The 22358-nt window shown below is 47.8% G+C and overlaps 1 protein-coding gene across 1 annotated transcript in view; it reads left to right on the top strand.

Moving 5' to 3' along the window:
- Window positions 1-815: 815 nt before the first annotated feature.
- LOC116990306 (dual 3',5'-cyclic-AMP and -GMP phosphodiesterase 11A-like) overlaps window positions 816-22358 on the top strand; it is a 266877-nt gene continuing 245334 nt past the window's right edge. The window contains exon 1 of the mRNA XM_033047817.1: window positions 816-1817. Within this exon, the coding sequence (XP_032903708.1) occupies window positions 1071-1817 (747 nt within the window). The 5' untranslated portion in view covers window positions 816-1070. The remainder of the gene's footprint in view (window positions 1818-22358) is intronic.

Raw genomic sequence — 22358 nt, 5'->3', positions numbered from 1 at the left:
GGTGACTTCTGTACACCTTATTTTGAGGAAAGCAGGCACGTGCTCTGTTTCCCTGACCCACTATCGCTGGCTTGACGTCAAATAACTGTATCTAATGGCAACCTGGAGTGTGCCTATTAATAACAGACTGCTGGAGTCGGGGGACAGTGGCAAATGCGAAGCTCGGCACCCAGCTTCAACGCAGCAATCAATTGTGTGTGTCTGTGTGCACTGGACGTCAAGGTGGATTTTCCAGACGGGCACCATTGGCGAAGTTAATGTTTGCACTGTCTTTCTGTGACATTTATTGGTTTCAATGAGAAGCTTGTGGTGACACCACTCATGTGGAAAGAATAATAATATCTGCATCCATTTCAAATTTTACTAAAGTGTGCTTTAAGACATTCTTTAAACACCCTAATAATCATAGTAAATACATACTAAAAATATATTACCAAACGGAATGTACAGGTTTATTAACTAAGCTCACATTAATTCTTAGCATATTTAAAAGCAACCGTGGCAACTTAAAAGTAGCCAATATCTCCCGTCCTCCGTCTATTCCACATCGCATTGGTCTTTTGGCAACATTTTTAAACAAATCTGATGCCTCGTTTGACGGGTTGAATAATGTTTTTAAACAGCGGCAGAATCCATCACTCGACAAACTTTCCAGCCAGAATTTAGTTTGCGAAAGATTTATCACTCTCACCACAGCAGTTAAATAGCAGCGTTCGCCTGCACGGCTTTCTGTGCGCTTGCTGTTCTGCAGCACTGTCCAGGGGCACTCCACAACTCCTCCTTCCAGACAGAAACACTTTGAAGTGAATGGAATGGGCAACAAATGGCTGCAATAGCCTCGCTCTATCGGCCCCCAGAGTCCGCCCTCTCTCCACCCCTTGATAAACACAAGTGTCGGGAGGCGGCTGCTTTCCAGTGGTAACTCTGCAGTGAGCGCTAGCTGGCGAGCAGGGCTGAGCTCAACTCAACGTCGGGACAGGGCAAGGTGAAGGTCCCAGCAGCGGATCCGGAGATGCTGGCAACTTTTATTTCCACTTCCAGAGCAGGCAACTTTCCTCAGCTCCCGCGCCATGGCAACCATCGACTTTTCCGAGGTGGAAGCGTTCCTGGACCGGCACCCAGACCTCTTCGAGGACTACCTGCTGAGGAAGGGCAAACGCGAATCGGTCAGCAAGTGGTTGAAGGTGCACAAGGCGGGGAGGCTCCCCGGCACCGGGCTGGGCGATGAGAAACACGCCTGCAGAGCTGAAGCCACTCTGCAGCGGGCGTGTCAGAAAGAGCTGAGGATGAGTTTCGCCCGCTCCCGGACCATGACCTGCCACCACACATACGACGAGGTGGTGGTGGTACGGGCCCCGAGCCCGGGCAGGCGGGCACTACTGCGGAAGGCCAGCTCGCTGCCGCCCACGTCCGCCCACCTGCTCAACGACCTGCTCGAGTCCCGGGTCAGCGCCCCCCAACACGCCTCGGCCGCCAGCCACCACAAGCGCTCACTCAAGCAGGCCAACGAGCGCGAGTTCTTCCTGGAGCTGGTCAAAGACATCTCCAACGAGCTGGACCTGGCCAGCCTCAGCTACAAGATCCTCATCAACTTGTGCATCATGGTGGACGCTGACCGCTGCTCCCTCTTCCTAGTCGAGGGGCCGTCCCACAAGAAGAGGCTGGTATCCAAGCTCTTCGATGTACACTCGGGGACCACGGTGGTGCCGTCCTCCAGCATGGAAAACTCCAACGAAGTCCAGGTGCCCTGGGGTAAAGGGATCATCGGCTACGTGGCCGAACACGGGGAAACGATCAACATGCCAGATGCTTACGAGGTGAGTTTTGCAGCACTCTGAAGACCAAAGAGGGCTTGCACTGGGACCCGCTTTCCCCCCTTTCATATCAACCGCCTGCTCTTAAAAAAAGGATTCATTTGAAAGCTTGTAATGACATGCTTGTGATCATTGAAAATTGCGCGAATACCCCATTGGGTGTCCCACGCAAGTCAAAACTGACGAAGCTTCATGAAAAGAGATTTAGGACGGGGGCGGGGAAGGAAAGGTTGATTTTAGCAAAGTGTAAAGTTAACGCTGACAAAAAGTGTGTGTATATATATATATGTTCCTGGTCTTGGGTGAAATTTAAATTAAAAACAAGTCAGCGTTACCTGGCCAGCTTTACCGGAGGGGTGAGGGCAGAGCTGTTTAGTTTGGACAACACCATCCTCTTGCCCTTGTAATGCCAAAGTAAAGAAAAGGTTAGTAAATGCGAACAAGGGATGCCAGTCCTTCAGGATTGGCTGGAAGATTGCTGGAATCCCTGGAGATGGACACAGAATGCTGGAGTAACTCAGTGGATCAGGCAGCATCTCAGGAGAAAAGGAATGTGACGTTTCAGGTCGAAACCCTTCATTAGAGTTTGATGAAGGGTCTCGACTCGAACCGTCACCTATTCCTTTTCTGAGATGCTGCCTGACCCACTGAGTTACTCCAGCAGTTTGTATCTATCTACAGTGTAAACTAGCATTTGCAGTTCCTTCTTACACATTACACATTACACATTCTTACACCTGGAGTATGGATATGAACAACCCAGAGAAATTATTACAGGATTGTTAACATAAAAGCTGTTTGAGCACCCTATAATAAATAATAAACATTTGGCACAAAACCATGTTTGACATTTAAAAAACTCATAATTTCTCCATTTCTAATTACAAAATTGGTGTAGCATGTTAGTAGTGAAGGCGGTAGCGTACCAAGCATGGTGTAGTGATGTAGTTGGCAAAGTGGCAGAGATAAGAGGGACAAGCACATGCATGGTCTCCCCAATACCCATTCAGAAACAAGTAAACTTAACTTGATGCAATTGCTTGTACACATGGTCATTTATACAATTTAAGGATGTGCATCAGAGCTCTTTCAGTGGTTGGGAAATTAAAATTCCTGCACAAATTCCCATACTGGCCTTTCCTTGGCTATCTGTACCACAGCAGAATGCCAGCAGAAGTCCCCGAACCTCTGGGTTTCTCTGTTGACTTGTAAGGAACAGCATTGAAACCTCTGTTTCCCCCACTCTACACCTTCATTTTTTAAAGGTAAACTGTAGCTTAGAAATTGAGTTATGAATGAATAAGTTTATTGGCCAAGTATTCACATACAAGGAATTTGCCTTGCTGCTCTGCCCGCAAGTGACAACATGACATACAGTGACAGATAGGAATGACACATAAAACATTAAACATTAATAATAAAATATTATTGATTAAACATGTGAATTAAATAAAATACCATAGCAAAAGGAGGCTGCATATCTTTGGTTATTGAGTAGAGCTACTGCTCGTGGGAAAAAAAAGCTGTTTTTATGTCTGGCTGTGGCAGCGTTGACAGTCCGGAGTCACCTTCTAGAGGGAAGTGATTCAAAAAGTTTGTGGTCAGGGTGAGAGGGGAAAAGCACCTCCAGCGCCTAATTATATGGGAAGCAAATGTTTGAATGTACCTTGAAACCTGTGACTGGAGGTTTATTGGCCTCCTAAAAGCACCATGTGCTAGGACTAGTGAAGAGACTGGGCCATGCTTATGTTTTGTTTTGTGTTGTGTAGGGAAAGAGGATCAATTTCCATACTTGGTCAATGATACCAATTTTGTAGTGTGGTACAGATTGGAAGGGCTAGTTGGCAATTTTCACCAAGAGTCGTAAAAAAACAAGTGGCTGGAGAACCAGAAAAAGAGAAGGAAAATAGGTTGTGCTACTTATGACAATTTGTCTTTATACTCTTTCCACTTTCTCATGGTAGTTTTTGCAAATCGTCTGGTTAGTAAAGCCCCCTGCCAGTGGAACATATTTAAAAATATTTATTCTATTGAAATAGCTCAAATTACAACACAATTATTAAATCTCAAAGCTTAAAACTTTTGCCTTCTGTCCTTTCTCCACTTATTGCAGAGCCGCACACCAGGTACTGTTGTACTCAATCTTCTTCCCACTGTCTCCAAGTCCTTGACATACTTCCTATAATAGTCGTATGCAGGATTTATCACAGTACATCCAGCTGAGCCTAACAAGTGATTTATAAATATCAGTATCACTGCCTTCTGATGTAATCTAAGTTCTTTGCAGATAAGACAAGAGGAAATTCAGGGTCAATATCATATTGAATGCCTCACCCCATCCTGTAATATTTGTATGGTATCAGAGGGAAAATATACTTTAGAGGCTGCAAAGAATTTCAATAACATATCCCCATTCGTAAATATGAGCATTGAAACTGTAGCTAACTGCTGGGATTAACATGATTATTTTTTACGTAGGTTGGGTTTAGACATCTTGGGTTTAGACATCTTGGGTTTTAACAATATCAATTATCCATTACAAGGGTAGAATTAAGGAGGATGTCAATTTCCTCAAAAGCCAATGTATTTCATAGGATACAGTAGAGTGACCAAATAATTTATTCTTACTAAGTGCCAGACAAACCTCCATGCTAAATATTTTCCTATACAAGAAAACATGAAAATAATGCTATTTAAAAAAAATCTTTAGATATCCAATGATACTTTTCATTCAAATGTTAATGCAGACTACATGTACCGTGAAATGGAACAATAAACTATAGGGTGTGCTAGGATGTATTGTATTGCCACAGGCTAATTGTTGGAGCCTGCTGTTCAATGCTATGGACTTGTTATTAACATTAGTTCATGTTCAAAATTAGAGCACATGGTATTGGGGGTAGGGTGCTGACATGGATAGAAAATTGGTTGGCAGACCGGAAGCAAAGAGTAGGAGTAAACGGATCAATTTCAGAATGGCAGGCAGTGGCAAGTAGAGTGCCGCAAGGCTCGGTGTTGGGGCCGCAACTGTTTACTATATATATTAATGATTTGGAAGAGAGAATTAGGAGCAACACTAGCAAGTTTGCGGATGACACAAAGCTGGGTGCCAGTGTGAGCTGTGAAGAGGATGTTAGGAGGTTGCAGGGTGACCTGGACAGGTTGAGTGAGTGGGCAGATGCGTGACAGATGCAGTATAATATAGATAAATGTGAGGTTATCCACTTTGGTGGCAAGAGGATTTCAGTATAGGAGTAAAGAGGTTCTTCTGCAGTTGTATAGGGCTCAGGTGAGACCACATCTGGAGTATTGTGTACAGTTTTGGTCTCCTAATTTGAGGAAGGACATCTTGTGATTGAAGCAGTGCAGTGTAGGTTCACGAGATTGATCCCTGGAATGGCGGGACTGTCATATGAGGAAAGATTGAAAAGACTAGGCTTGTATTCACTGGGGTTTAGAAGGATGAGGGGGATCTTATAGAAATATATAAAATTGTAAAAGGACTGGACAAGCTAGATGCAGGAAAAATGTTCCCATTGTTGGGCGAGTCCAGAACCAGGGGCCACAGTCTTAGAATAAAGGGGAGGTCATTTAAGACTGAGGTGAGAAAAACCTTTCCACCTAGAGAGTTGTGAATTTATGGAATTCCCTGCCACAGAGGGCAGTGGAGGCCAAATCACTGGGTGGATTTAAGAGAGAGTTAGATAGAGCTCTAGGGGCTGGTGGAGTCGAGGGATATGGGGAGAAGGCAGGCACGGGTTATTGATTGGGGACGATCAGCCATGATCACAACGAATGGCGGTGGTGGCTCAAAGGGCCGAATGGCCTCCTCCTGCACATAGTTTCTATGTTTCTATGAATGGCCTTTTAAAAAAAAAACTTAGATTTTAATTTTAATTGATAAAGTATTGAGGGGATAAAAAGAGAGCTGATCAGCAAATGAAGGTGCAAAGAAGTAGAAAATTGTATTCAAATTAATTGCTGAAATTCAGAATTGATCTATCACCTTTTGCTTTTCTGTAAAATACTTTCATTTTGCTTTAGACTTGCTAGCATGTAGAAATGTACATTGAAAAAAATGCACCAAAATGCAGTTTTGTTGGGAAACAGCATCATCAAATGTAACACAACTGTAATAATCACATATCAAAATACTTACTAAAATTGCAAATGAGATACATTACTTTAATAACAGGATAGTCCCTAACTATACAACATGTGCATTAAGCAAAATGTTGTGGGATGGAAAGACTGAATATGAAGTCATGATTTATATAGCTTCATAGGAGATTTAGAAGACATTGTATGATTTAGAACACAGAGACAAGAGACTGCGGCTGCTGGAATCTTGAACAAAATACAAAGTACTGGAGGAACTTGGTTTGTAGAAGGACTTAAGGTGAAATGTTGTCTGTCCATTTCCGTCAACAGATGTTGCTTGACCCATTGAGTTCCTCTAGCATTTAGACTTAGAATAGAATGCAAAGGAGAATGCATAAAATAACTATGTTAACATTAGGGTACGGTATATATGTTATACTCACCATGGGTCAAGAGACACAAAGTAACTTTTGTTTGCAGGTAAAGGAGCATGTAATAGCAGGAATATATTTTCAACAAATATCATTGTATGTCAAGAATTTGATTGAAACTATTGAATGCTACAAAGATTAGTTATTAGGTACACAAAAATGCTGGAGAAACTCAGCAGGTGAGGCAGCATCTATGGAGCGAAGGAACAGGTGACGTTCGGCTCGAGACCCTTCTTCAGACTGATGTGGGGGCGAGGGAGGTGGGGGGCGGGAAGAAGAAAGGAGGAGGCGGAGACAGCAGGCTGCGGGAGAGCAGGGAAGGGGAGGGGAAGGAGAGAGAAAGCAAGGACTACCTGATATTGGAGAAGTCAATGTTCATACCACTGGATTGTAAACTGCCCAAGTGAAATATGAGGTGCTGCTCCTCCAAATTGCAGTGGGACTCACCCTAGCCATGGAGAAGGCCCAGGACAGAAATGTCAGATTCGGAATGGTAGGGCGAGTTGAAGTGCTGGGCCACCAGGAGATCAGGTTGGTTAATGTGAACCGAGCGGAGGTGTTGGGCGAAGCGATCGCCAAGCCTGCGTTTGGTCTCACCGAATTAGAGCAGTTGACACCTATAGCAGCGGATGCAATAGATGAGGTTGGAGGAGGTGCATGTGAATCTCTGCCCCACCTGGAAAGACTGCTTGGGTCCTTGGATGGAGTCGAGGGGGGAGCTAAAGCGACAAGTGTAGCATTTCCTGCGGTTGCAAGGGAAAGTACCCGGGGAGGGGGTGGTTTGGGTGGAAAGGGATGAATTGACCAGGGAGTTATGGAGGGAGTGGTCCCTGCAGAAAGCAGACAGGGGAGGAGATGGGAAGATGTGGCAATTGGTGGGATCCCGTTGGAGGTGGCAAAAATGTTGGAGGATTATCTCTTGTGTGACGGCTGGTGGGGTGGAAGGTGAGGACAAGGGGGACTGTCCTTGTTATGAGTGGGGGGATGGGGAGTGAGAGCGGAGCTACAGGATATAGAGGAGACCCTGGTGAGAGCCTCATCTATAGTCGAAGAGGGGATCCCCCGTTCCCTAAACAATGAGGACATATACGATGTCCTTGTGTGGAACACCTCATCCTTGGTGCAGATGTGGCTTAGATGGAGGAATTGGGAGTAGGGGATAGAGTCCTTACAGGAAGCAGGGTGGGAAGAAGTGTAGTCTAGATAGCCATGGGAGTCAGTGGGTTTGTCGCATTTACGACAAACCCACTGACTCCCATGGCTACCTGGACTACACTTCTTCCCACCCTGTTTCCTGTAAGGACTCCTGCAAGCAAATCCTCCGTCTACGCCACATCTGCACCCAGGATGAGGTTTTCCAAACCAGGGCATCGGAGATGTCCTCATTCTTTAGGGAACGGGGGTTCCCGTCTTCGACTATAGATGAGGCTCTCACCAGGGTCTCCTCTATATCCTGTAACTCCGCTCTCACTCCCCATCCCCCCACTCGTAACAAGGACAGAGTCCCCCTTGTCCTCACCTTCCACCCCAGCAACCGTCAAATACAACAGACAATCCGCCAACATTTTCGCCACCTCCAACGGGATCCCACCACTGGCCACATCTTCCTATCTCTCCCCCTTTCGGCTTTCCACAGTAACTCCCTGGTCAATTTGTCCCCTCCCACCCAAACCACCACCTCCCCGGGTACTTTCCCTTGCAACCACAGGAAATGCTACACTTGTCGCTTTACTCGACTCCATCCAAGGACCCCCCTCGACTCCATCCAAGGACCCAAGCAGTCTTTCCAGGTGCGGCAGAGGTTCACCTGCACCTCCTCCAACCTCATCTATTGCATCGCTGCTCTAGGTGTCAACTGCTCTACATCGGTGAGACCAAGCGTAGGCTTGGCGATCACTTCGCCCAACACCTCCGCGCGGTTCGCATTAACCAACTTGATCTCCCGGTGGCACAACTCCCCCTCCCATTCCAAATCCCATGTTTCTGTCCTGGGCCTCCTCCGTGGCCAGAGGAACTCCCACTGCAATTTGGAGGAGCAGCACCTCATATTTCACTTGGGTAGTTTACACCCCAGTGGTATGAACATTGACCTCCAATTTCAGGTAGTCCTTGCTTTCTCCCTCCTTCCCATTCCCTTCCCAGCTCTCCCACAGCCTACTGTCTCCACCTCTTCCTTTCTTCTTCCCACCCCCCACCCACACATCAGTCTGAAGAAGGGTCTCGACCCGAAACGTCACCTATTCCTTCGCTCCATAGTTGCTGCCTCACTTGCTGAGTTTCTCCAGCATTTTTCTCTGCCTAATGACTAATCTTTGTAGCATTCAATAGTTTCAATCAAATTCCTGACATACAATTATATGACTTTTCCAGCATCTGCAGTTCTTTCTTAAAGATTAGTCATTAGATCAGGAGCAAAGATTTATGGCTTAATGGCACTTTCTAATGTTATGCTTGTCTATTTTTCATTAACATTAGCAAAGAAAGATGGAGCTCTCTATTGCCTAAAACAGAAATTCTGCAACATTGATAGCAAGATGAGCACTTTCCATTATTCTGCAATGGTTCAATGCGTATTAATCTGTATTAATTGAGAATATTTGCTTTCAAGTCGGGGACCTCAAAGCTACAATTGATGTTAAACATATAGACTCAAGACAGGCAAAATTACTAATATGTCTCCCTAATCCATTTATCAAATCAAAATGTGCAAGAGGAGAATAATTAGCATAGGACCATTGAATAATTAGTTCCTAACACATATCATAACCACTCATCATTTAGTGTAGAGCGAAAGGCAATATTTCAAGTTGACGATTGTTCTAAGGACAGATTAGCAGCCAGAAATGTTTCTTATCTCAATACAGATGGTGAATGAACTGCTGAGTATCGCCAGCAATTTCTGTTACCTTTTTAGACTTTTAAACATTTCACAGTTTTTCAATTCCACAATCTTGTTAGAATTTTTGATCAATGATGCAGCTATTGGCAACCAGTTCACATTATAATATATATTTGAAGCAAAATAAGTTATTTAATGTGGAATGAACTACCTTAGATATCTGTGTTAGTCCAAATAATTTTAAGATTGTAATCTCACTCTAATACATCTGACTTCTGATAGTGCATGTTTAAGGTAAGGACCATGATGTTCAGGGGATGATATAAGGAAGAATTCTTTTTCACTTAGAGGGTTGTTGAAATCTGGAATGGGTTACCCGATAGCACAGGCAGATGCTCTCAATATTCAGGAAGTATCTAGATAAGCCCTTGAATCTGCTAGGTTTCAAAATGTAATGGGTCAAGTGCTGCTAAATGGAATTAGTATTGATGAGTAATGGGTCATTAGCATGGACAGGGTGTGTTATGTGTGTTAAGTAAAGTCAAGTTTTATTCGTCACTTGGACATAAAGTGCAAGTGAAATGAATTTGCCAGCAGCGGTACAATAAAAAAAGAACCCACAATACACAATAAAAATTTAACACAAACATCCACCACAGCATTCAACACTGTGATGGAAGGCACAAAGGCACAAAATTTGGCCAGTCCTCCTCCATATTCCCCGTGGTCGGGACCTTCAACCCTCCGCAGTCGCTGCTGCGGGCGTCCAGATGTTCAGACAAGGTAAATCCAGGTAAGTCCTGAATCGGTGTCTCCCCACTGGAGACTGCGGCTTCAAGATGGTGTAGGCCGCAGGCCGGCGGTCGAAGATTTAAAGTCCCCGCCGCGCCGCTGCAAGAAGCACCGCAGACTGCAGGGCCGGCGGTCAGAGCTCTTCTCCAGGGATCCCCGGCGAGGGACCCCGCTCAGGATGGTAAGTCCATGCCGCGCCCGTGGTAGAATTTGGCCACGGGCCAGTGGCCGGAGCTCTTCTCCTCCCGGTTCCCAATGAGTCTCAGGAAGCTGCGCCAACTGGAGCTCCGCAGACCACGGCTTCAGGCTGCCACAGGCCAGCGAATGGACGCTCCCCTCCGGCGACCCCCAGCGAGGGCTCGCCCGCTCCGCGACGAAAACGTCCTCGCAGCTGAAGCCCGGGCACGTCTCCTGTTAGGCCACAGGGGAGGCGACATGGAAAAAGTCGCCTCTCCATGGAGGAGGCGACCAAAACGGTTTCCCCCTTAACACCCACACCACCTGTTGGGTCCCATGTTCACACGGGAGGGCTGGTCCCCCCCAACCCAATATTCCACCTCTCCACCAATTCCAATATTGGTGGCCAGTTGGGGGGGTGGGGGCTTTCTGGCGTGCTAGTATGGGTGTTGTGGGCAGAAGGGACTGGTTTCCAGAGGGCTATTATGGACACTGTGGGCCAAACTGCCAGCCCACTCACGGCTGGTGGGCTGGCAGTTGACTAATGGCTATTGCTTGAAATTCCATTTCAAGTTGGGTGCAAGGCCACCAAATTCAAATGCAATTTCGTACCATTTCAAGCAGGGTGCAAGGCCACCGAATTCAGGTGCAGTTTCTTACCACTTCAAGCAGGGTGCATGGCCACCGAATTCAGGTGCAGTATCCTACCACTTCAGGCAGGGCGCAAGGCCACCGATTTCAAGTGCAGTTTCATGCCACTTCAAGCAGGGTGCAAGGCCACCAATTCAAGTGCAGTTTCATGCCTCTTCAAGCAGGGTGCAAGACCACCAAATTCAAGTGCAGTTTCATACCACTTCAAGCAGGGTGAAACCACCATAAAATCACCACATAAGACACCACACTCACAGTTCAGTAGACATTCAGTGGGTTCAGTTGATTCACAGCTCAGACAGAGTCATGATCTCTCCCTCCCCATCTTGCAGAGACTGAGCCACACCCACACTTCCGGGTTTTATAATCCCTCCCCCCTCCCAGCGGAAGGGGCGTGACCTTCATGGCGTGATTGACATGAGAGAGATTCTCAACATTTTTAAAACACTAATAACACATTTATTTTTCATTGATGGGAAGAATCCTCTGCACCTGATGAGCGGAGGTGGACTGAGTAAGATGGCCAAAAACCACAGCCGTATGTGGTAGCGTTTTTTCTAAAATCAATATACAGTGCAAACCAACCACCACCAACCATTTGCAGTGCTTTTACTTCCAACCAACCACCACCAACCATTTGCAGTGCTTTTACTTCCAACCAACCAACACCAACCATTTGCTGTGCTTTTATTTTAAACCAACCACCACCAACCATTTGCAGTGCTTTTACTTCCAACCAACCAACACCAACCATTTGCTCTGCTTTTACTTCAAACTAACCACCACCAACCATTTGCTGTGCTTTTACTTCAAACCAATCACATTTTCATTTTCAAACCACATTAAGGGCATTCAAGGACAGTAAAACCACACTCACAGTTTAGTAGACATGTGTTCAGTGTTATTCACAGCTCAGACTGAGAGACGTGACCCTCTCGCTTCCCCCAACTTGCAGAGACTGACTGAGGCACTCAACACTTCCAGGTTTTATAGTCCCTCCAGAAGGGGCGTGGCCTTCAGGAGAGAGAATCTCAAACATTTAAAAATATTAATAACTCTTTTATTTTTCATCAATGGGAAAAATCCTCTTGTCTTGCGTAGCGGAGGGGGACTCTGAATAAGATGGCCAAAAATCACAGCCGTAAGTGGCAGCGATTTTTCTAAAATCAATATACAGAACAACAGGAAGTGGACAAGATCAGACTTTTCGTCATATAGATGGTTCTATGACTGTGTTATGAGATATGCGTGACGGCATTTATGTGGTCATTGCTGTTTCCCCAATTAACGGTATACATTAGTATCCACTCTGAGTAGATCTCTGAAATATTATTTATAAAGTTTTTGCTAGTTTTGCTTCCTTTCGCCTTGTTTCAAATTCTATTTCTCTAATGTCTCAACGGAAAGCCTTCATCACACTTTTAACATATTTTAGATTTATCACTTGCTTATCTCCTGTAGGCATTGGTGTAAAGTTTTTTTATGAATTGTTAATGTGTTGTTTTCCTTTTCCAAGCTCGGGTCATCTCATTGTTGGGTGCAAATTGTTCATAAATCAATGTAGGAGAATGTAGTTCACGGATTGTTATATAATAACTTAATGATTTTCTTTCCATCATTGGATGATGCTGTTTCTCACCAATCAAAATGTATTTCTCATCACCAAATGGTGTTGAGAGGTGGTGATGAGCTGTTACTGTCCTTTTGGTGAAGATCATCTGTTGTCCCGGAAATGATCATAATCTATATCGATGATAAACATGAGGGTATGTGTGTAATATATCGAGGTTTGCACTTGATACAGATCAAGAAGGCAGTGTGAAGGATGTAGTGTGGCTTTAGGGGTTATAGGGAGGATGTAAATAAGCAAAGACAAGGCATATGGAAAAAACAATATGGGGAATAAAAACCTAAATTAAAAATAGTTTTTAAATTATGGAAGATTGACACCAGGACCTGTTCACAGGAACCTGTATGTCCACGTCCATGAATCACTGAAATTAGACACGCAGGCCAAGCAAGCAATTAGGGAGGCAAATGGTATACAGTATTGACCTTTTAACGGTAGTTTGCATACAAGAGCAGAGGTATCAGTCCATTTATATAGAACCTTAGTAAAACCACATAGAAACATAGAAACATAGAAAATAGGTGCAGGATTAGGCCATTCGGCCCTTCGAGCCCGCACTGCCATTCAATATGATCATGGCTGATCATCCAACTCAGTATCCTGCACCTGCCTTCTCTCCATACCCCCTGACCCCTTTAGCCACAAGGGCCACATCTAACTCCCTCTTAAATATAGCCAATTAACTGGCCTCAACTACCTTCTGTGGCAGAGAATTCCACAGATACACCACTCTCTGTGTGAAAAAAGTTTTTCTCATCTCAGTCCTAAAAGATTTCCCCCTTATCCTTAAACTATGACCCCTTGTTCTGGACTTCCCCAATATCGGGAACAATCTTTCTGCATCTAGCCTGTCCAACCCCTTAAGAATTTCGTAAGTTTCTATAAGATCCCCCCTCAATCTTTTAAATTCTAGCGAGTACAAGCCGAGTCTATCCAGTCTTTCTTCATATGAAAGTCCTGACATCCCAAGAATCAGTCTGGTGAACCTTCTCTGCACTCCCTCTATGGCAAGAATGTCTTTTCTCAGATTAGGAGACCAAAACTGTACGCAATACTCCAGGTGTGGTCTCACCAAGACCCTGTACAACTGCAGTAGAACCTCCCTGCTCCTATACTCAAATCCTTTTGCTATGAATGCTAACATACCATTCGCTTTCTTCACTGCCTGCTGCACCTGCATGCCTACTTTCAATGACTGGTGTATCATGACACACAAGTCTCGTTGCATCTCCCCTTTTCCTAATCGGCCACCATTCAGATAATAGTCTACTTTCCTGTTTTTGCCACCAAAGTGCATAACATCACATTTATCCACATTATACTGCACCTGCCATGCATTTGCCCACTCACTCAGCCTATCCAAGTCATCTTGCAGCCTCCTAGCATCCTCCTCACAGCTAACGTTGCCCCCCAGCTTAGTGTCATCCGCAAACTTGGAGATGTTGCATTTAATTCCCTCGTCCAAATCATTAATATATATTGTAAATAGCTGGGGTCCCAGCACTGAGCCTTGCGGTACCCCACTAGTCACTGCCTGCCATTGTGAAAAGGACTTGTTTACTCCTACTCTTTGCTTCCTGTCTGCCAGCCAGTTCTCTATCAATACTGAACCCCCAATACCATGTGCTTTAAGTTTGTTTACTAATCTCTTATGTGGGACCTTGTCGAAAGCCTTCTGAAAGTCCAGATATAACACATCCACTGGTTCTCCCTTATCCACTCTACTAGTTACATCCTCGAAAAATTCTATAAGATTCGTCAGACATGATTTACCTTTCATAAATTCATGCTGACTTTGCCCTATGATTTCACCACTTTCCAAATGTGCTGCTATCCCATCTTTAATAACTGACTAGCAGTTTCCCCACTACCGATGTTAGACTAACTGGTCTGTAATTCCCCGTTTTCTCTCTCCCTCCCTTTTTAAAAAGTGGGGTTACATTAGCTACCCTCCAATCCTCAGGAACTACTCCAGAATCTAAAGAGTTTTGAAAAATTATCACTAATGCATCCACTATTTCTGTGGCTACTTCCTTAAGTACTCTGGGATGCAGCCTATCTGGCCCTGGGGATTTATCGGCCTTTAATCCATTCAATTTACCTAACACCACTTCCCGGCTAACCTGGATTTCACTCAGTTCCTCCATCTCATTTGACCCCTGGCCCCCTGCTATTTCCGACAGATTATTTATGTCTTCCTTAGTGAAGACAGAACCAAAGTAGTTATTCAATTGGTCTGCCATGTCTTTGTTCCCCATGATCAATTCACCTGTTTCTGACTGCAAGGGACTTACATTTGTTTTAACTAATCTCTTTCTCTTCACATATCTATAAAAACTTATGCAGTCAGTTTTTATGTTCCCTGCCAGTTTTCTTTCATAATCTATTTTCCCTTTCCTAATTAAGCCCTTTGTCCTCCTCTGATGGACTCTGAATTTCTCCCAGTCCTCTGGTAGGCTGGATAATTTGTATGCTTCATCTTTTGTTTTGATACTATCCCTGATTTCCCTTGTTATCCACGGATGCACTACCTTCCCTGATTTATTCTTTTGCCAAACTGGGATGAACAATGGTTGTAGTTCATCCATGCAGTCTTTAAATGCATTCCATTGCATATCCACCGTTAACCCTTTAAGAATCAATTGCCAGTCTATCTTGGCCAATTCACATCTCATACCCTCAAAGTTACTTTTCTTTAAATTCAGGACCCTTGTTTCTGAATTAACAATGTCACTCTCCATTCTAATGAAGAACTCAACCATATTATGGTCACTCTTGCCCAAGGGGCCACGCACAACAAGACTGCTAACTAACCCTTCCTCATTACTCAATACCCAGTCTAGAATAGCCTGCTCTCTCGTTGGTTCCACTACATGTTGGTTTAGAAAACTATCCCGCATACATTCCAAGAAATCCTCTTCCTCAGCACCCTTGCCAATTTGATTCACCCAATCTATATGCCCCCTTAATGTTTTGCAGGGGGCAGAAAACGTTAGTGCGAGTTGTGTACAGGCCACCTAACAGTAGTAGTGGAGTTGGGGATGACATCAAACAGTAGAACAGTAGAACAGTACAGCATAGGAACAGGAGCATGCCTGCTCTATAATCTATATTATGGATTTTAGTTATAGTTGCACCAACTCCCAATGAGCTGGCGCCACATAGTGTGCTTCCGGTTGCCGGAGCGGAGAGAGCGGGCATGATGAAGGTGGCATGACATCTGGACGTGTCCCCGGTGAACTGAGAGTGGACAAGTGGGCTTTGTGACTCCCCCAGCTTGTGAATTCCTGCTTGTTTATCCCCCCCAACACTGCTTTTTTTCCTTTGCAGCCTTGGATTAAATCTTACCCCCTCACTATAGTGCACAATTGGCAATAACAGGCACAACCCCCCCCCCCCCACACGGTCCGTTATAGCGAGGCTTTACTGTCATTCCATCTGCTTGCACATGGTCTGTGTCCCTCTAATCCCTGCATGATAATGTCACTGTCTAAAAGCCTTTTATCTGCTTCCAGCACATCCCCAGTAGTGCATCCCCAGTAGTGCACCTTCCAATCTCTGGGTAAAAAGCTTGTCCCGCAACTCTCCTTTAAAACCTTTTTCCTCTCACCTTAAACCTGTGTCTTAATGTACTTGACATTTCCCCCCTGGGAAAAAAACATTACCTGCCCTGCTTTCTAACAGTTGCCCTTCATCTTGTACTCCAGAGACAACGATTCAGGTTTGTCCAATTTCTCCTCATGGCTAATAGACTTCAATCCATGCACATTCCTGACAAACTTGTACTGCACCCTCTGCAAAGCTGCCATACCCCTTCTATGGTGTAGTGACCATACCTGCAAACATTACTCCAAATACAGCATAATTAAGTTATATACAGCTGCAACACGACTTGCCAACTTTTTACTTAATGCACTGACTGATGAAGGTAAGCATGCCGTGCAACTTCTTTACCAACCTATCAATTTGCATTACTCCATTTGGTGAGCTATGGATTAAACTCCAAGTTCCTACTGTATACCAATGGTCATAACGGTTATGCCATTTACTGTATACTTTCCTCTGCATTTGATCTTCCAAAATTCAACGCTTCTCACTTGCCCAGATTAAAACTCAATCTGCTATTTTTTTGTTGTGCTCATATTTCCAACTAATATATATCCTGCTGTATCTGCCTAACTTGCACTTTGTAACTGGTGGAGTTGTCAGCATAATAGTTGTCCACTGCAGGATATTCAGCCAATGATCAGTTTTTGTAGGCACACTGCTTTTGTGGCTGTTTCAATTAAGCTTCTGGTGAATTGTGGCTCCTGATTCACCTGCTCGCCTGTTTCACCCACATGCATGTTGATGCTGGAGGACAAGGCAATGACAAAGCCAATGAATGTCAAGGGACATGATAATTGTCCAGGAGTGGTGAGGTAAGAAATGGTGTGTATCTAAATGTTGACTTGGTTTTGTTGCATACAGGCCTCTTCATCTGAACCTCACCTCTTCTCTTGTGCCCCACATGAACTTGCACCTATTTCTCCCCTTCCATCTTCATTCTTTTCTCTCTCTTCACAATTCACAAATCTTCAATCCCTTTTGTCTATCACCTTCTGTCTTTTCATCTCTGGTCTTTGTCCAACCATCTGCCTATCACCCCCCCCCCCCCCCCCCCCCCCCCATTCGTAACCTGTAACCATCTGAATAAAGAATACATCCATCAGTCTGAAGAATGGTCTCAACCCAAAATTGACACCCATTCCTTCTATCCAGAGATGCTGCCTGTCCCGCTGAGTTACTCCAGCATTGTGTGTCTACCTTCCATCTATAACCTGCCAGGCTTTGTCCTGTCCTTCCCCACTTCCAGCTTTCCTCTCACCTTCTCTCCACAATCAGTCCCAAGAAGGGTCCCAATGTGGCGGTCCCTGTGGGGTAGGCCACTCCTTGGATCATTCCCCTCGCCGATTGAGGGACAGGGGCGTTGGTCTGCCACGGGGTTTCCTGACGACTCCCCAGGGGCGGAGATACGGGGTTTCCTGACGACTCCCAAGGGGCGGAGATAAGGGTGTCGTGTGTGTGTTCTCGTACTGCTACCATTAAAAAGCTTCTTTAGAATCCGCCTGGTGTCCGATCTTTTCCTGACCTCGACCAGGCCACTACACTGGTGACCCCGCGTCGTTCATCACGCATCGTGATGGAGAATAACGCCGTTGCGTTGAAGCTCCCAACTCTATGGACCGAAGAACCCGAAACCTGGTTCCAGCTGGCAGAGGCACAGTTTGCTGTGAGAGGTATCACGCAGGATGAGACTAAATATTATTATGTGGTTGGCTCGTTTGACCAACTAACTGCGAGGCGAGTTAAGCCTTTCCTCAGGGCCCCCCCGGTAGCGAACAAATATGATGGCCTTAAAGCATTTATCATCAGGAGGTTTGGCCTGGGTGACGCCGAGCGGGCAGCTCGCATTTTCAGAATGGACGGCCTGGGCGACCGCAAGCCGTCTGCCCTCCTGGAAGACATGCTCACCCTAATGGGGGACCATGAGCCGTGTTTTTTATTTAAATATGCTTACCTGCAGCAGCTGCCTCCCGACATTCGCATGCAGCTCGCCAGGGATCCGTTTACCGACATGCAGGCGCTGGGTGAACAAGCCGACGAGCTGTGGAATTCTCACCATCACAACCTGGAAGCAGTGGACGTCCTTCCCGAGGCGTTTGGAGACTCAGAGCAGGTCGGGACCGCTATCCACCGCGTCTCCGCTGCTCCCAGTCGGCCCCCGCGGCAAAATCCGGCGGCCATTGCGCATTCCACAGCAGGCACGTCCTTCCAGCACGGCCAACCTGCAGTTCGAACCAATGCCAGCAGAGGTCGCTGGCGTTCAAACCAGCCTAATTCGCCTGCAGTTCAACCAGACGCCAGCAAAGTTGGTTGGTGTTATTACCATCGCCGCTGGGGAGCTGCAGCCAGGCTTTGTCGACCACCCTGTTCGTTCTCGGGAAACTGAAGGGCTGGTCGTCAGAGATTCCTTCGGCGGCCGGCACGATTCATCGCGTTTTCGCTTGGGACCGCCGCAGTGGGGGACGTTTCCTCGTCGACACTGGTGCGGAAGTGAGTGTTCTGCCTCCCTCCATTGCCGACATCCGTGCGGGCAAACAAGGCCCCCTCCTCACCGCGGCGAACGGGAGTGCTATTCGCACCTACGGGTTTCGCACCATCCCGCTCAACTTTGGCCGCAACTCGTTTTCGTGGAGGTTCGTCATTGCAGACGTTTCCCAGCCGCTGCTGGGCGCCGACTTCCTTCAAGCCCATTCACTGCTCGTGGATGTCAAGCGGCGGCGCCTGATGCACTCTGTCACGCTGGAGCCGGTCTTCCTCCGTACTGGCGATCCGGTAGTACGCCCTGATGGCCCCCTGTCATCCGTGGATGCGACTTTCGCGCGCATCCTGGCAGATTTTCCCGGCATTCTCGAACCCCACTTCCGCTCCTCCACCCCGAAGCACGGGGTGGAGCACCATATCCCCACTACTGGCCCGCCTGTGCACGCCCGAGCACGTCGTCTCGCCCCAGACAAGCTCCGTCTAGCTCGGGAGGAGTTCCGCCAGATGGAGGCGATGGGCATCGTGCGTCCCTCCGGTAGCCCATGGGCCTCACCGCTCCACATGGTCCCTAAGAAGAACGGGGGCTGGCGCCCGTGTGGGGATTACCGTCGCCTGAACGATGCGACCGTCCCCGACAGGTATCCGGTCCCCCACATTCAGGACTTCAATGCCCATCTTGCTGGAGCATCCATATTTTCCAAGGTGGACCTCGTGCGGGGGTACAATCAGATTCCGGTCCGCCCCGACGATATCCCGAAGACGGCAATTATCACACCATTTGGTCTGTTCGAGTTTGTGCGGATGCCGTTTGGGTTGAAGAATGCCGCGCAGGCCTTTCAGCGGCTTATGGACTGCGTGTGCCGCGAATTGGACTTTGTCTTTGTGTACCTGGACGACATACTCGTGGCCAGTCGCTCGCGGCAGGAGCACTGCACCCACCTCCGTCAACTGTGTCAGCGCCTCAGCAATTTCGGTTTGGCTATCAACGCGTCCAAGTGCCGTTTCGGGATGACGGCTATCGACTTCCTCGGCCACCGCGTGACTGCACAAGGGGTGGTGCCTCTGCCGACCAGGGTGGACGCTATCCGCAGGTTCCCCCGTCCGACCACAGTTAGGGGCCTGCAGGAATTCGTGGGGATGGTCACTTTCTATCACCGCTTCCTGCCGTCAGCGGCTGCAGTCATGCGTCCGCTTTTCCACCTGATTGCTGGTCATCGCAGGGAGGTTGATTGGTCCGTGGAAGCAACAGCGGCATTTGAGAGGGCTAAGGAGGCACTGGCTGATGCCACAATGCTCGTCCACCCACGAGAGGACGCCACGACCGCCTTGACGGTGGATGCTTCTGAGGTTGCGGTTGGGGCAGTGTTGGAGCAGCTCGTTGAGGGTTCCTGGCGGCCACTTGCCTTCTTCAGCAGGCATCTCAGTGGTCCTCAGCGTCGTTACAGCGCCTTCGACCGTGAGCTCCTTGCCCTGTATCTCGCCGTACGTCATTTCCGGTATTTTCTGGAGGGGAGACCATTCACTGCATTCACGGACCACAAGCCACTGACCTTCGCGTTCGCCAAGGTATCAGACCCGTGGTCTGCCCGGCAGCAGAGGCAGTTGGCGTATGTGTCCGAGTACACTACCTCCATCCGGTTCATTGAGGGCAAATTTAACAGGGTGGCCGATGCCTTATCAAGACCTGCAGTCCACACGGTTCTCCAGGTCGGTGAGGGGATCAACTATTCCGCCCTGGCAGCCGCTCAGCTTGCCGACGAGGAGATGGTCGCCTACCGTACGGCGGTCTCGGGCCTGCAGTTGGAGGACGTTGTCTGTGGCCCTGGGGGTACCACGCTGCTGTGCGATGTCTCCTCTGGAGTTCCGCGACCCATCGTTCCCATCGCCTGGCGGCGCAGGGTGTTTGACGTGCTCCATGGACTTGCACATCCCTCCATCAGGGCGACAGTAGCCCTGGTAGCCTCCCGCTTCATGTGGCACGGGCTGCGGAAGGAGATTGGACATTGGGCGCGCACTTGCATCCCGTGCCAGACTGCCAAGGTGCAACGACATGTGCACGCGCCATTGCAGGAGTTCCCCATTCCTCATAAACGTTTCGACCACATTCATGTGGACATCGTGGGGCCGCTGCCGTCGTCCCAGGGCATGACGTACCTATTCACCGTTGTGGACCGCTTCACGCGGTGGCCTGAAGCCATTCCGCTACAGAATTCCACAACAACCACCTGTGCTCGAGCATTGCTGGCGCACTGGATCGCCCGGTTCGGTGTTCCACTGGACATAACGTCCGACCGGGGGCCTCAGTTCACGTCAGAGCTGTGGTCGGCCATGGCACGCCTCCTGGGTGTTCGTCTGCACCACACGACGGCGTACCACCCGCAGTCGAACGGCCTAGTGGAGCGGTTTCACCGGCAGCTTAAGGGTGCCCTGAGGGCGCGGCTCACTGACCCAGACTGGGTAGACGCTCTACCGTGGGTTTTGCTGGGGATACGCACCGCACCCAAGGAGGACTTGGCCTCCTCCTCCGCCGAGTTGGTGTATGGGTCTCCGTTAACGGTGCCCGGGGAGTTCATCCCGCCGGCACGTGGCCAGGTGGAGCAGCCTTCGGACGCTCTGCAACGTCTTCGGCAGACGGTGGGCAAGCTGGCGCCGGTGCCCACGTCTCGTCATGGGTCCTTCCGTCCGCACGTTCCCTCTGCTCTGGAGAACTGCCAGTTTGTTTTTCTGCGCAGGGATGCACATCGGACACCTCTACAGCGGCCGTACGAAGGTCCCTTCCGGGTCTTGGAACATGGCTCGTCGACTTTCGTCCTGGACATTGGGGGTCGGCGTGAGACTGTTTCAGTTGCGCGGTTGAAGCCAGCACATATCGATATCGATCGGCCGGCGCTGGTAGCGCTGCCCCGAAAGCGAGGGTGGCCCCTGTCTAGGGTACCTCCTCCTCTGGCTACTTCGTCCCCCGCACTTGTTGACCAGGCGCCTGTTCCAGGGCCGAGCGTTGTGTGCACCCGGGCTGGCCACCGTGTACGCCCTCCTGTCCGTTTCGTACCTCGGGTACTTGGGGGGGGTCCTGTGGCGGTCCCTGTGGGGTAGGCCACTCCTTGGATCATTCCCCTCGCCGATTGAGGGACAGGGGCGTTGGTCTGCCACGGGGTTTCCTGACGACTCCCCAGGGGCGGAGATACGGGGTTTCCTGACGACTCCCCAGGGGCGGAGATCAGGGTGTCGTGTGTGTGTTCTCGTACTGCTACCATTAAAAAGCTTCTTTAGAATCCGCCTGGTGTCCGGTCTTTTCCTGACCTCGACCAGGCCACTACACCAACCTGAAATATCACCTCTCCAGGTTCTCCAGAGAGGGTGGGTGCCTGACCCATTGAGTTGCTGCAGCACTTTGTGTCTTCATCTGAGGTGTTGTGTTTGAAGTTGAACAGTGTGAAACCAACAGTGAACATCCTGCTAATCAGAGAGGGCTAGTCATTGAAGTAGCAAATCGTTAAGTTGAGATCCCGATTGGCATATGAGTTTCAAATATCAACTTCCTACATGATTTCTCCTTTTTGTCTACACAGTTGAATATAGCTATTAGGGTCTGATTAATAATTGTTGTAATGATTCAATAAGATGGTTACAGGCAAGCAGATATTTCATCTTATGGCAGAAACTGGACAAGTGGATGTAAAGCTTAAAAATAGAGCTGCGTTATTTTTGGAGAAATTGGTTTCATTGTTTCTCATTGAGTAGAAGTAGAAGGACAGCAGGGCACCTGTAATTTTCAGAATTAAGATGATTGCATATTGTCAGTAAAGGGTTTCCTGAAATAAGGAGAGAGGGGGAAA

This window comes from Amblyraja radiata, chromosome 2, assembly GCF_010909765.2.
Source record: "Amblyraja radiata isolate CabotCenter1 chromosome 2, sAmbRad1.1.pri, whole genome shotgun sequence".
NCBI lineage: Eukaryota > Metazoa > Chordata > Chondrichthyes > Rajiformes > Rajidae > Amblyraja > Amblyraja radiata.
This window is presented reverse-complemented; position numbering and strand designations above follow the sequence as displayed.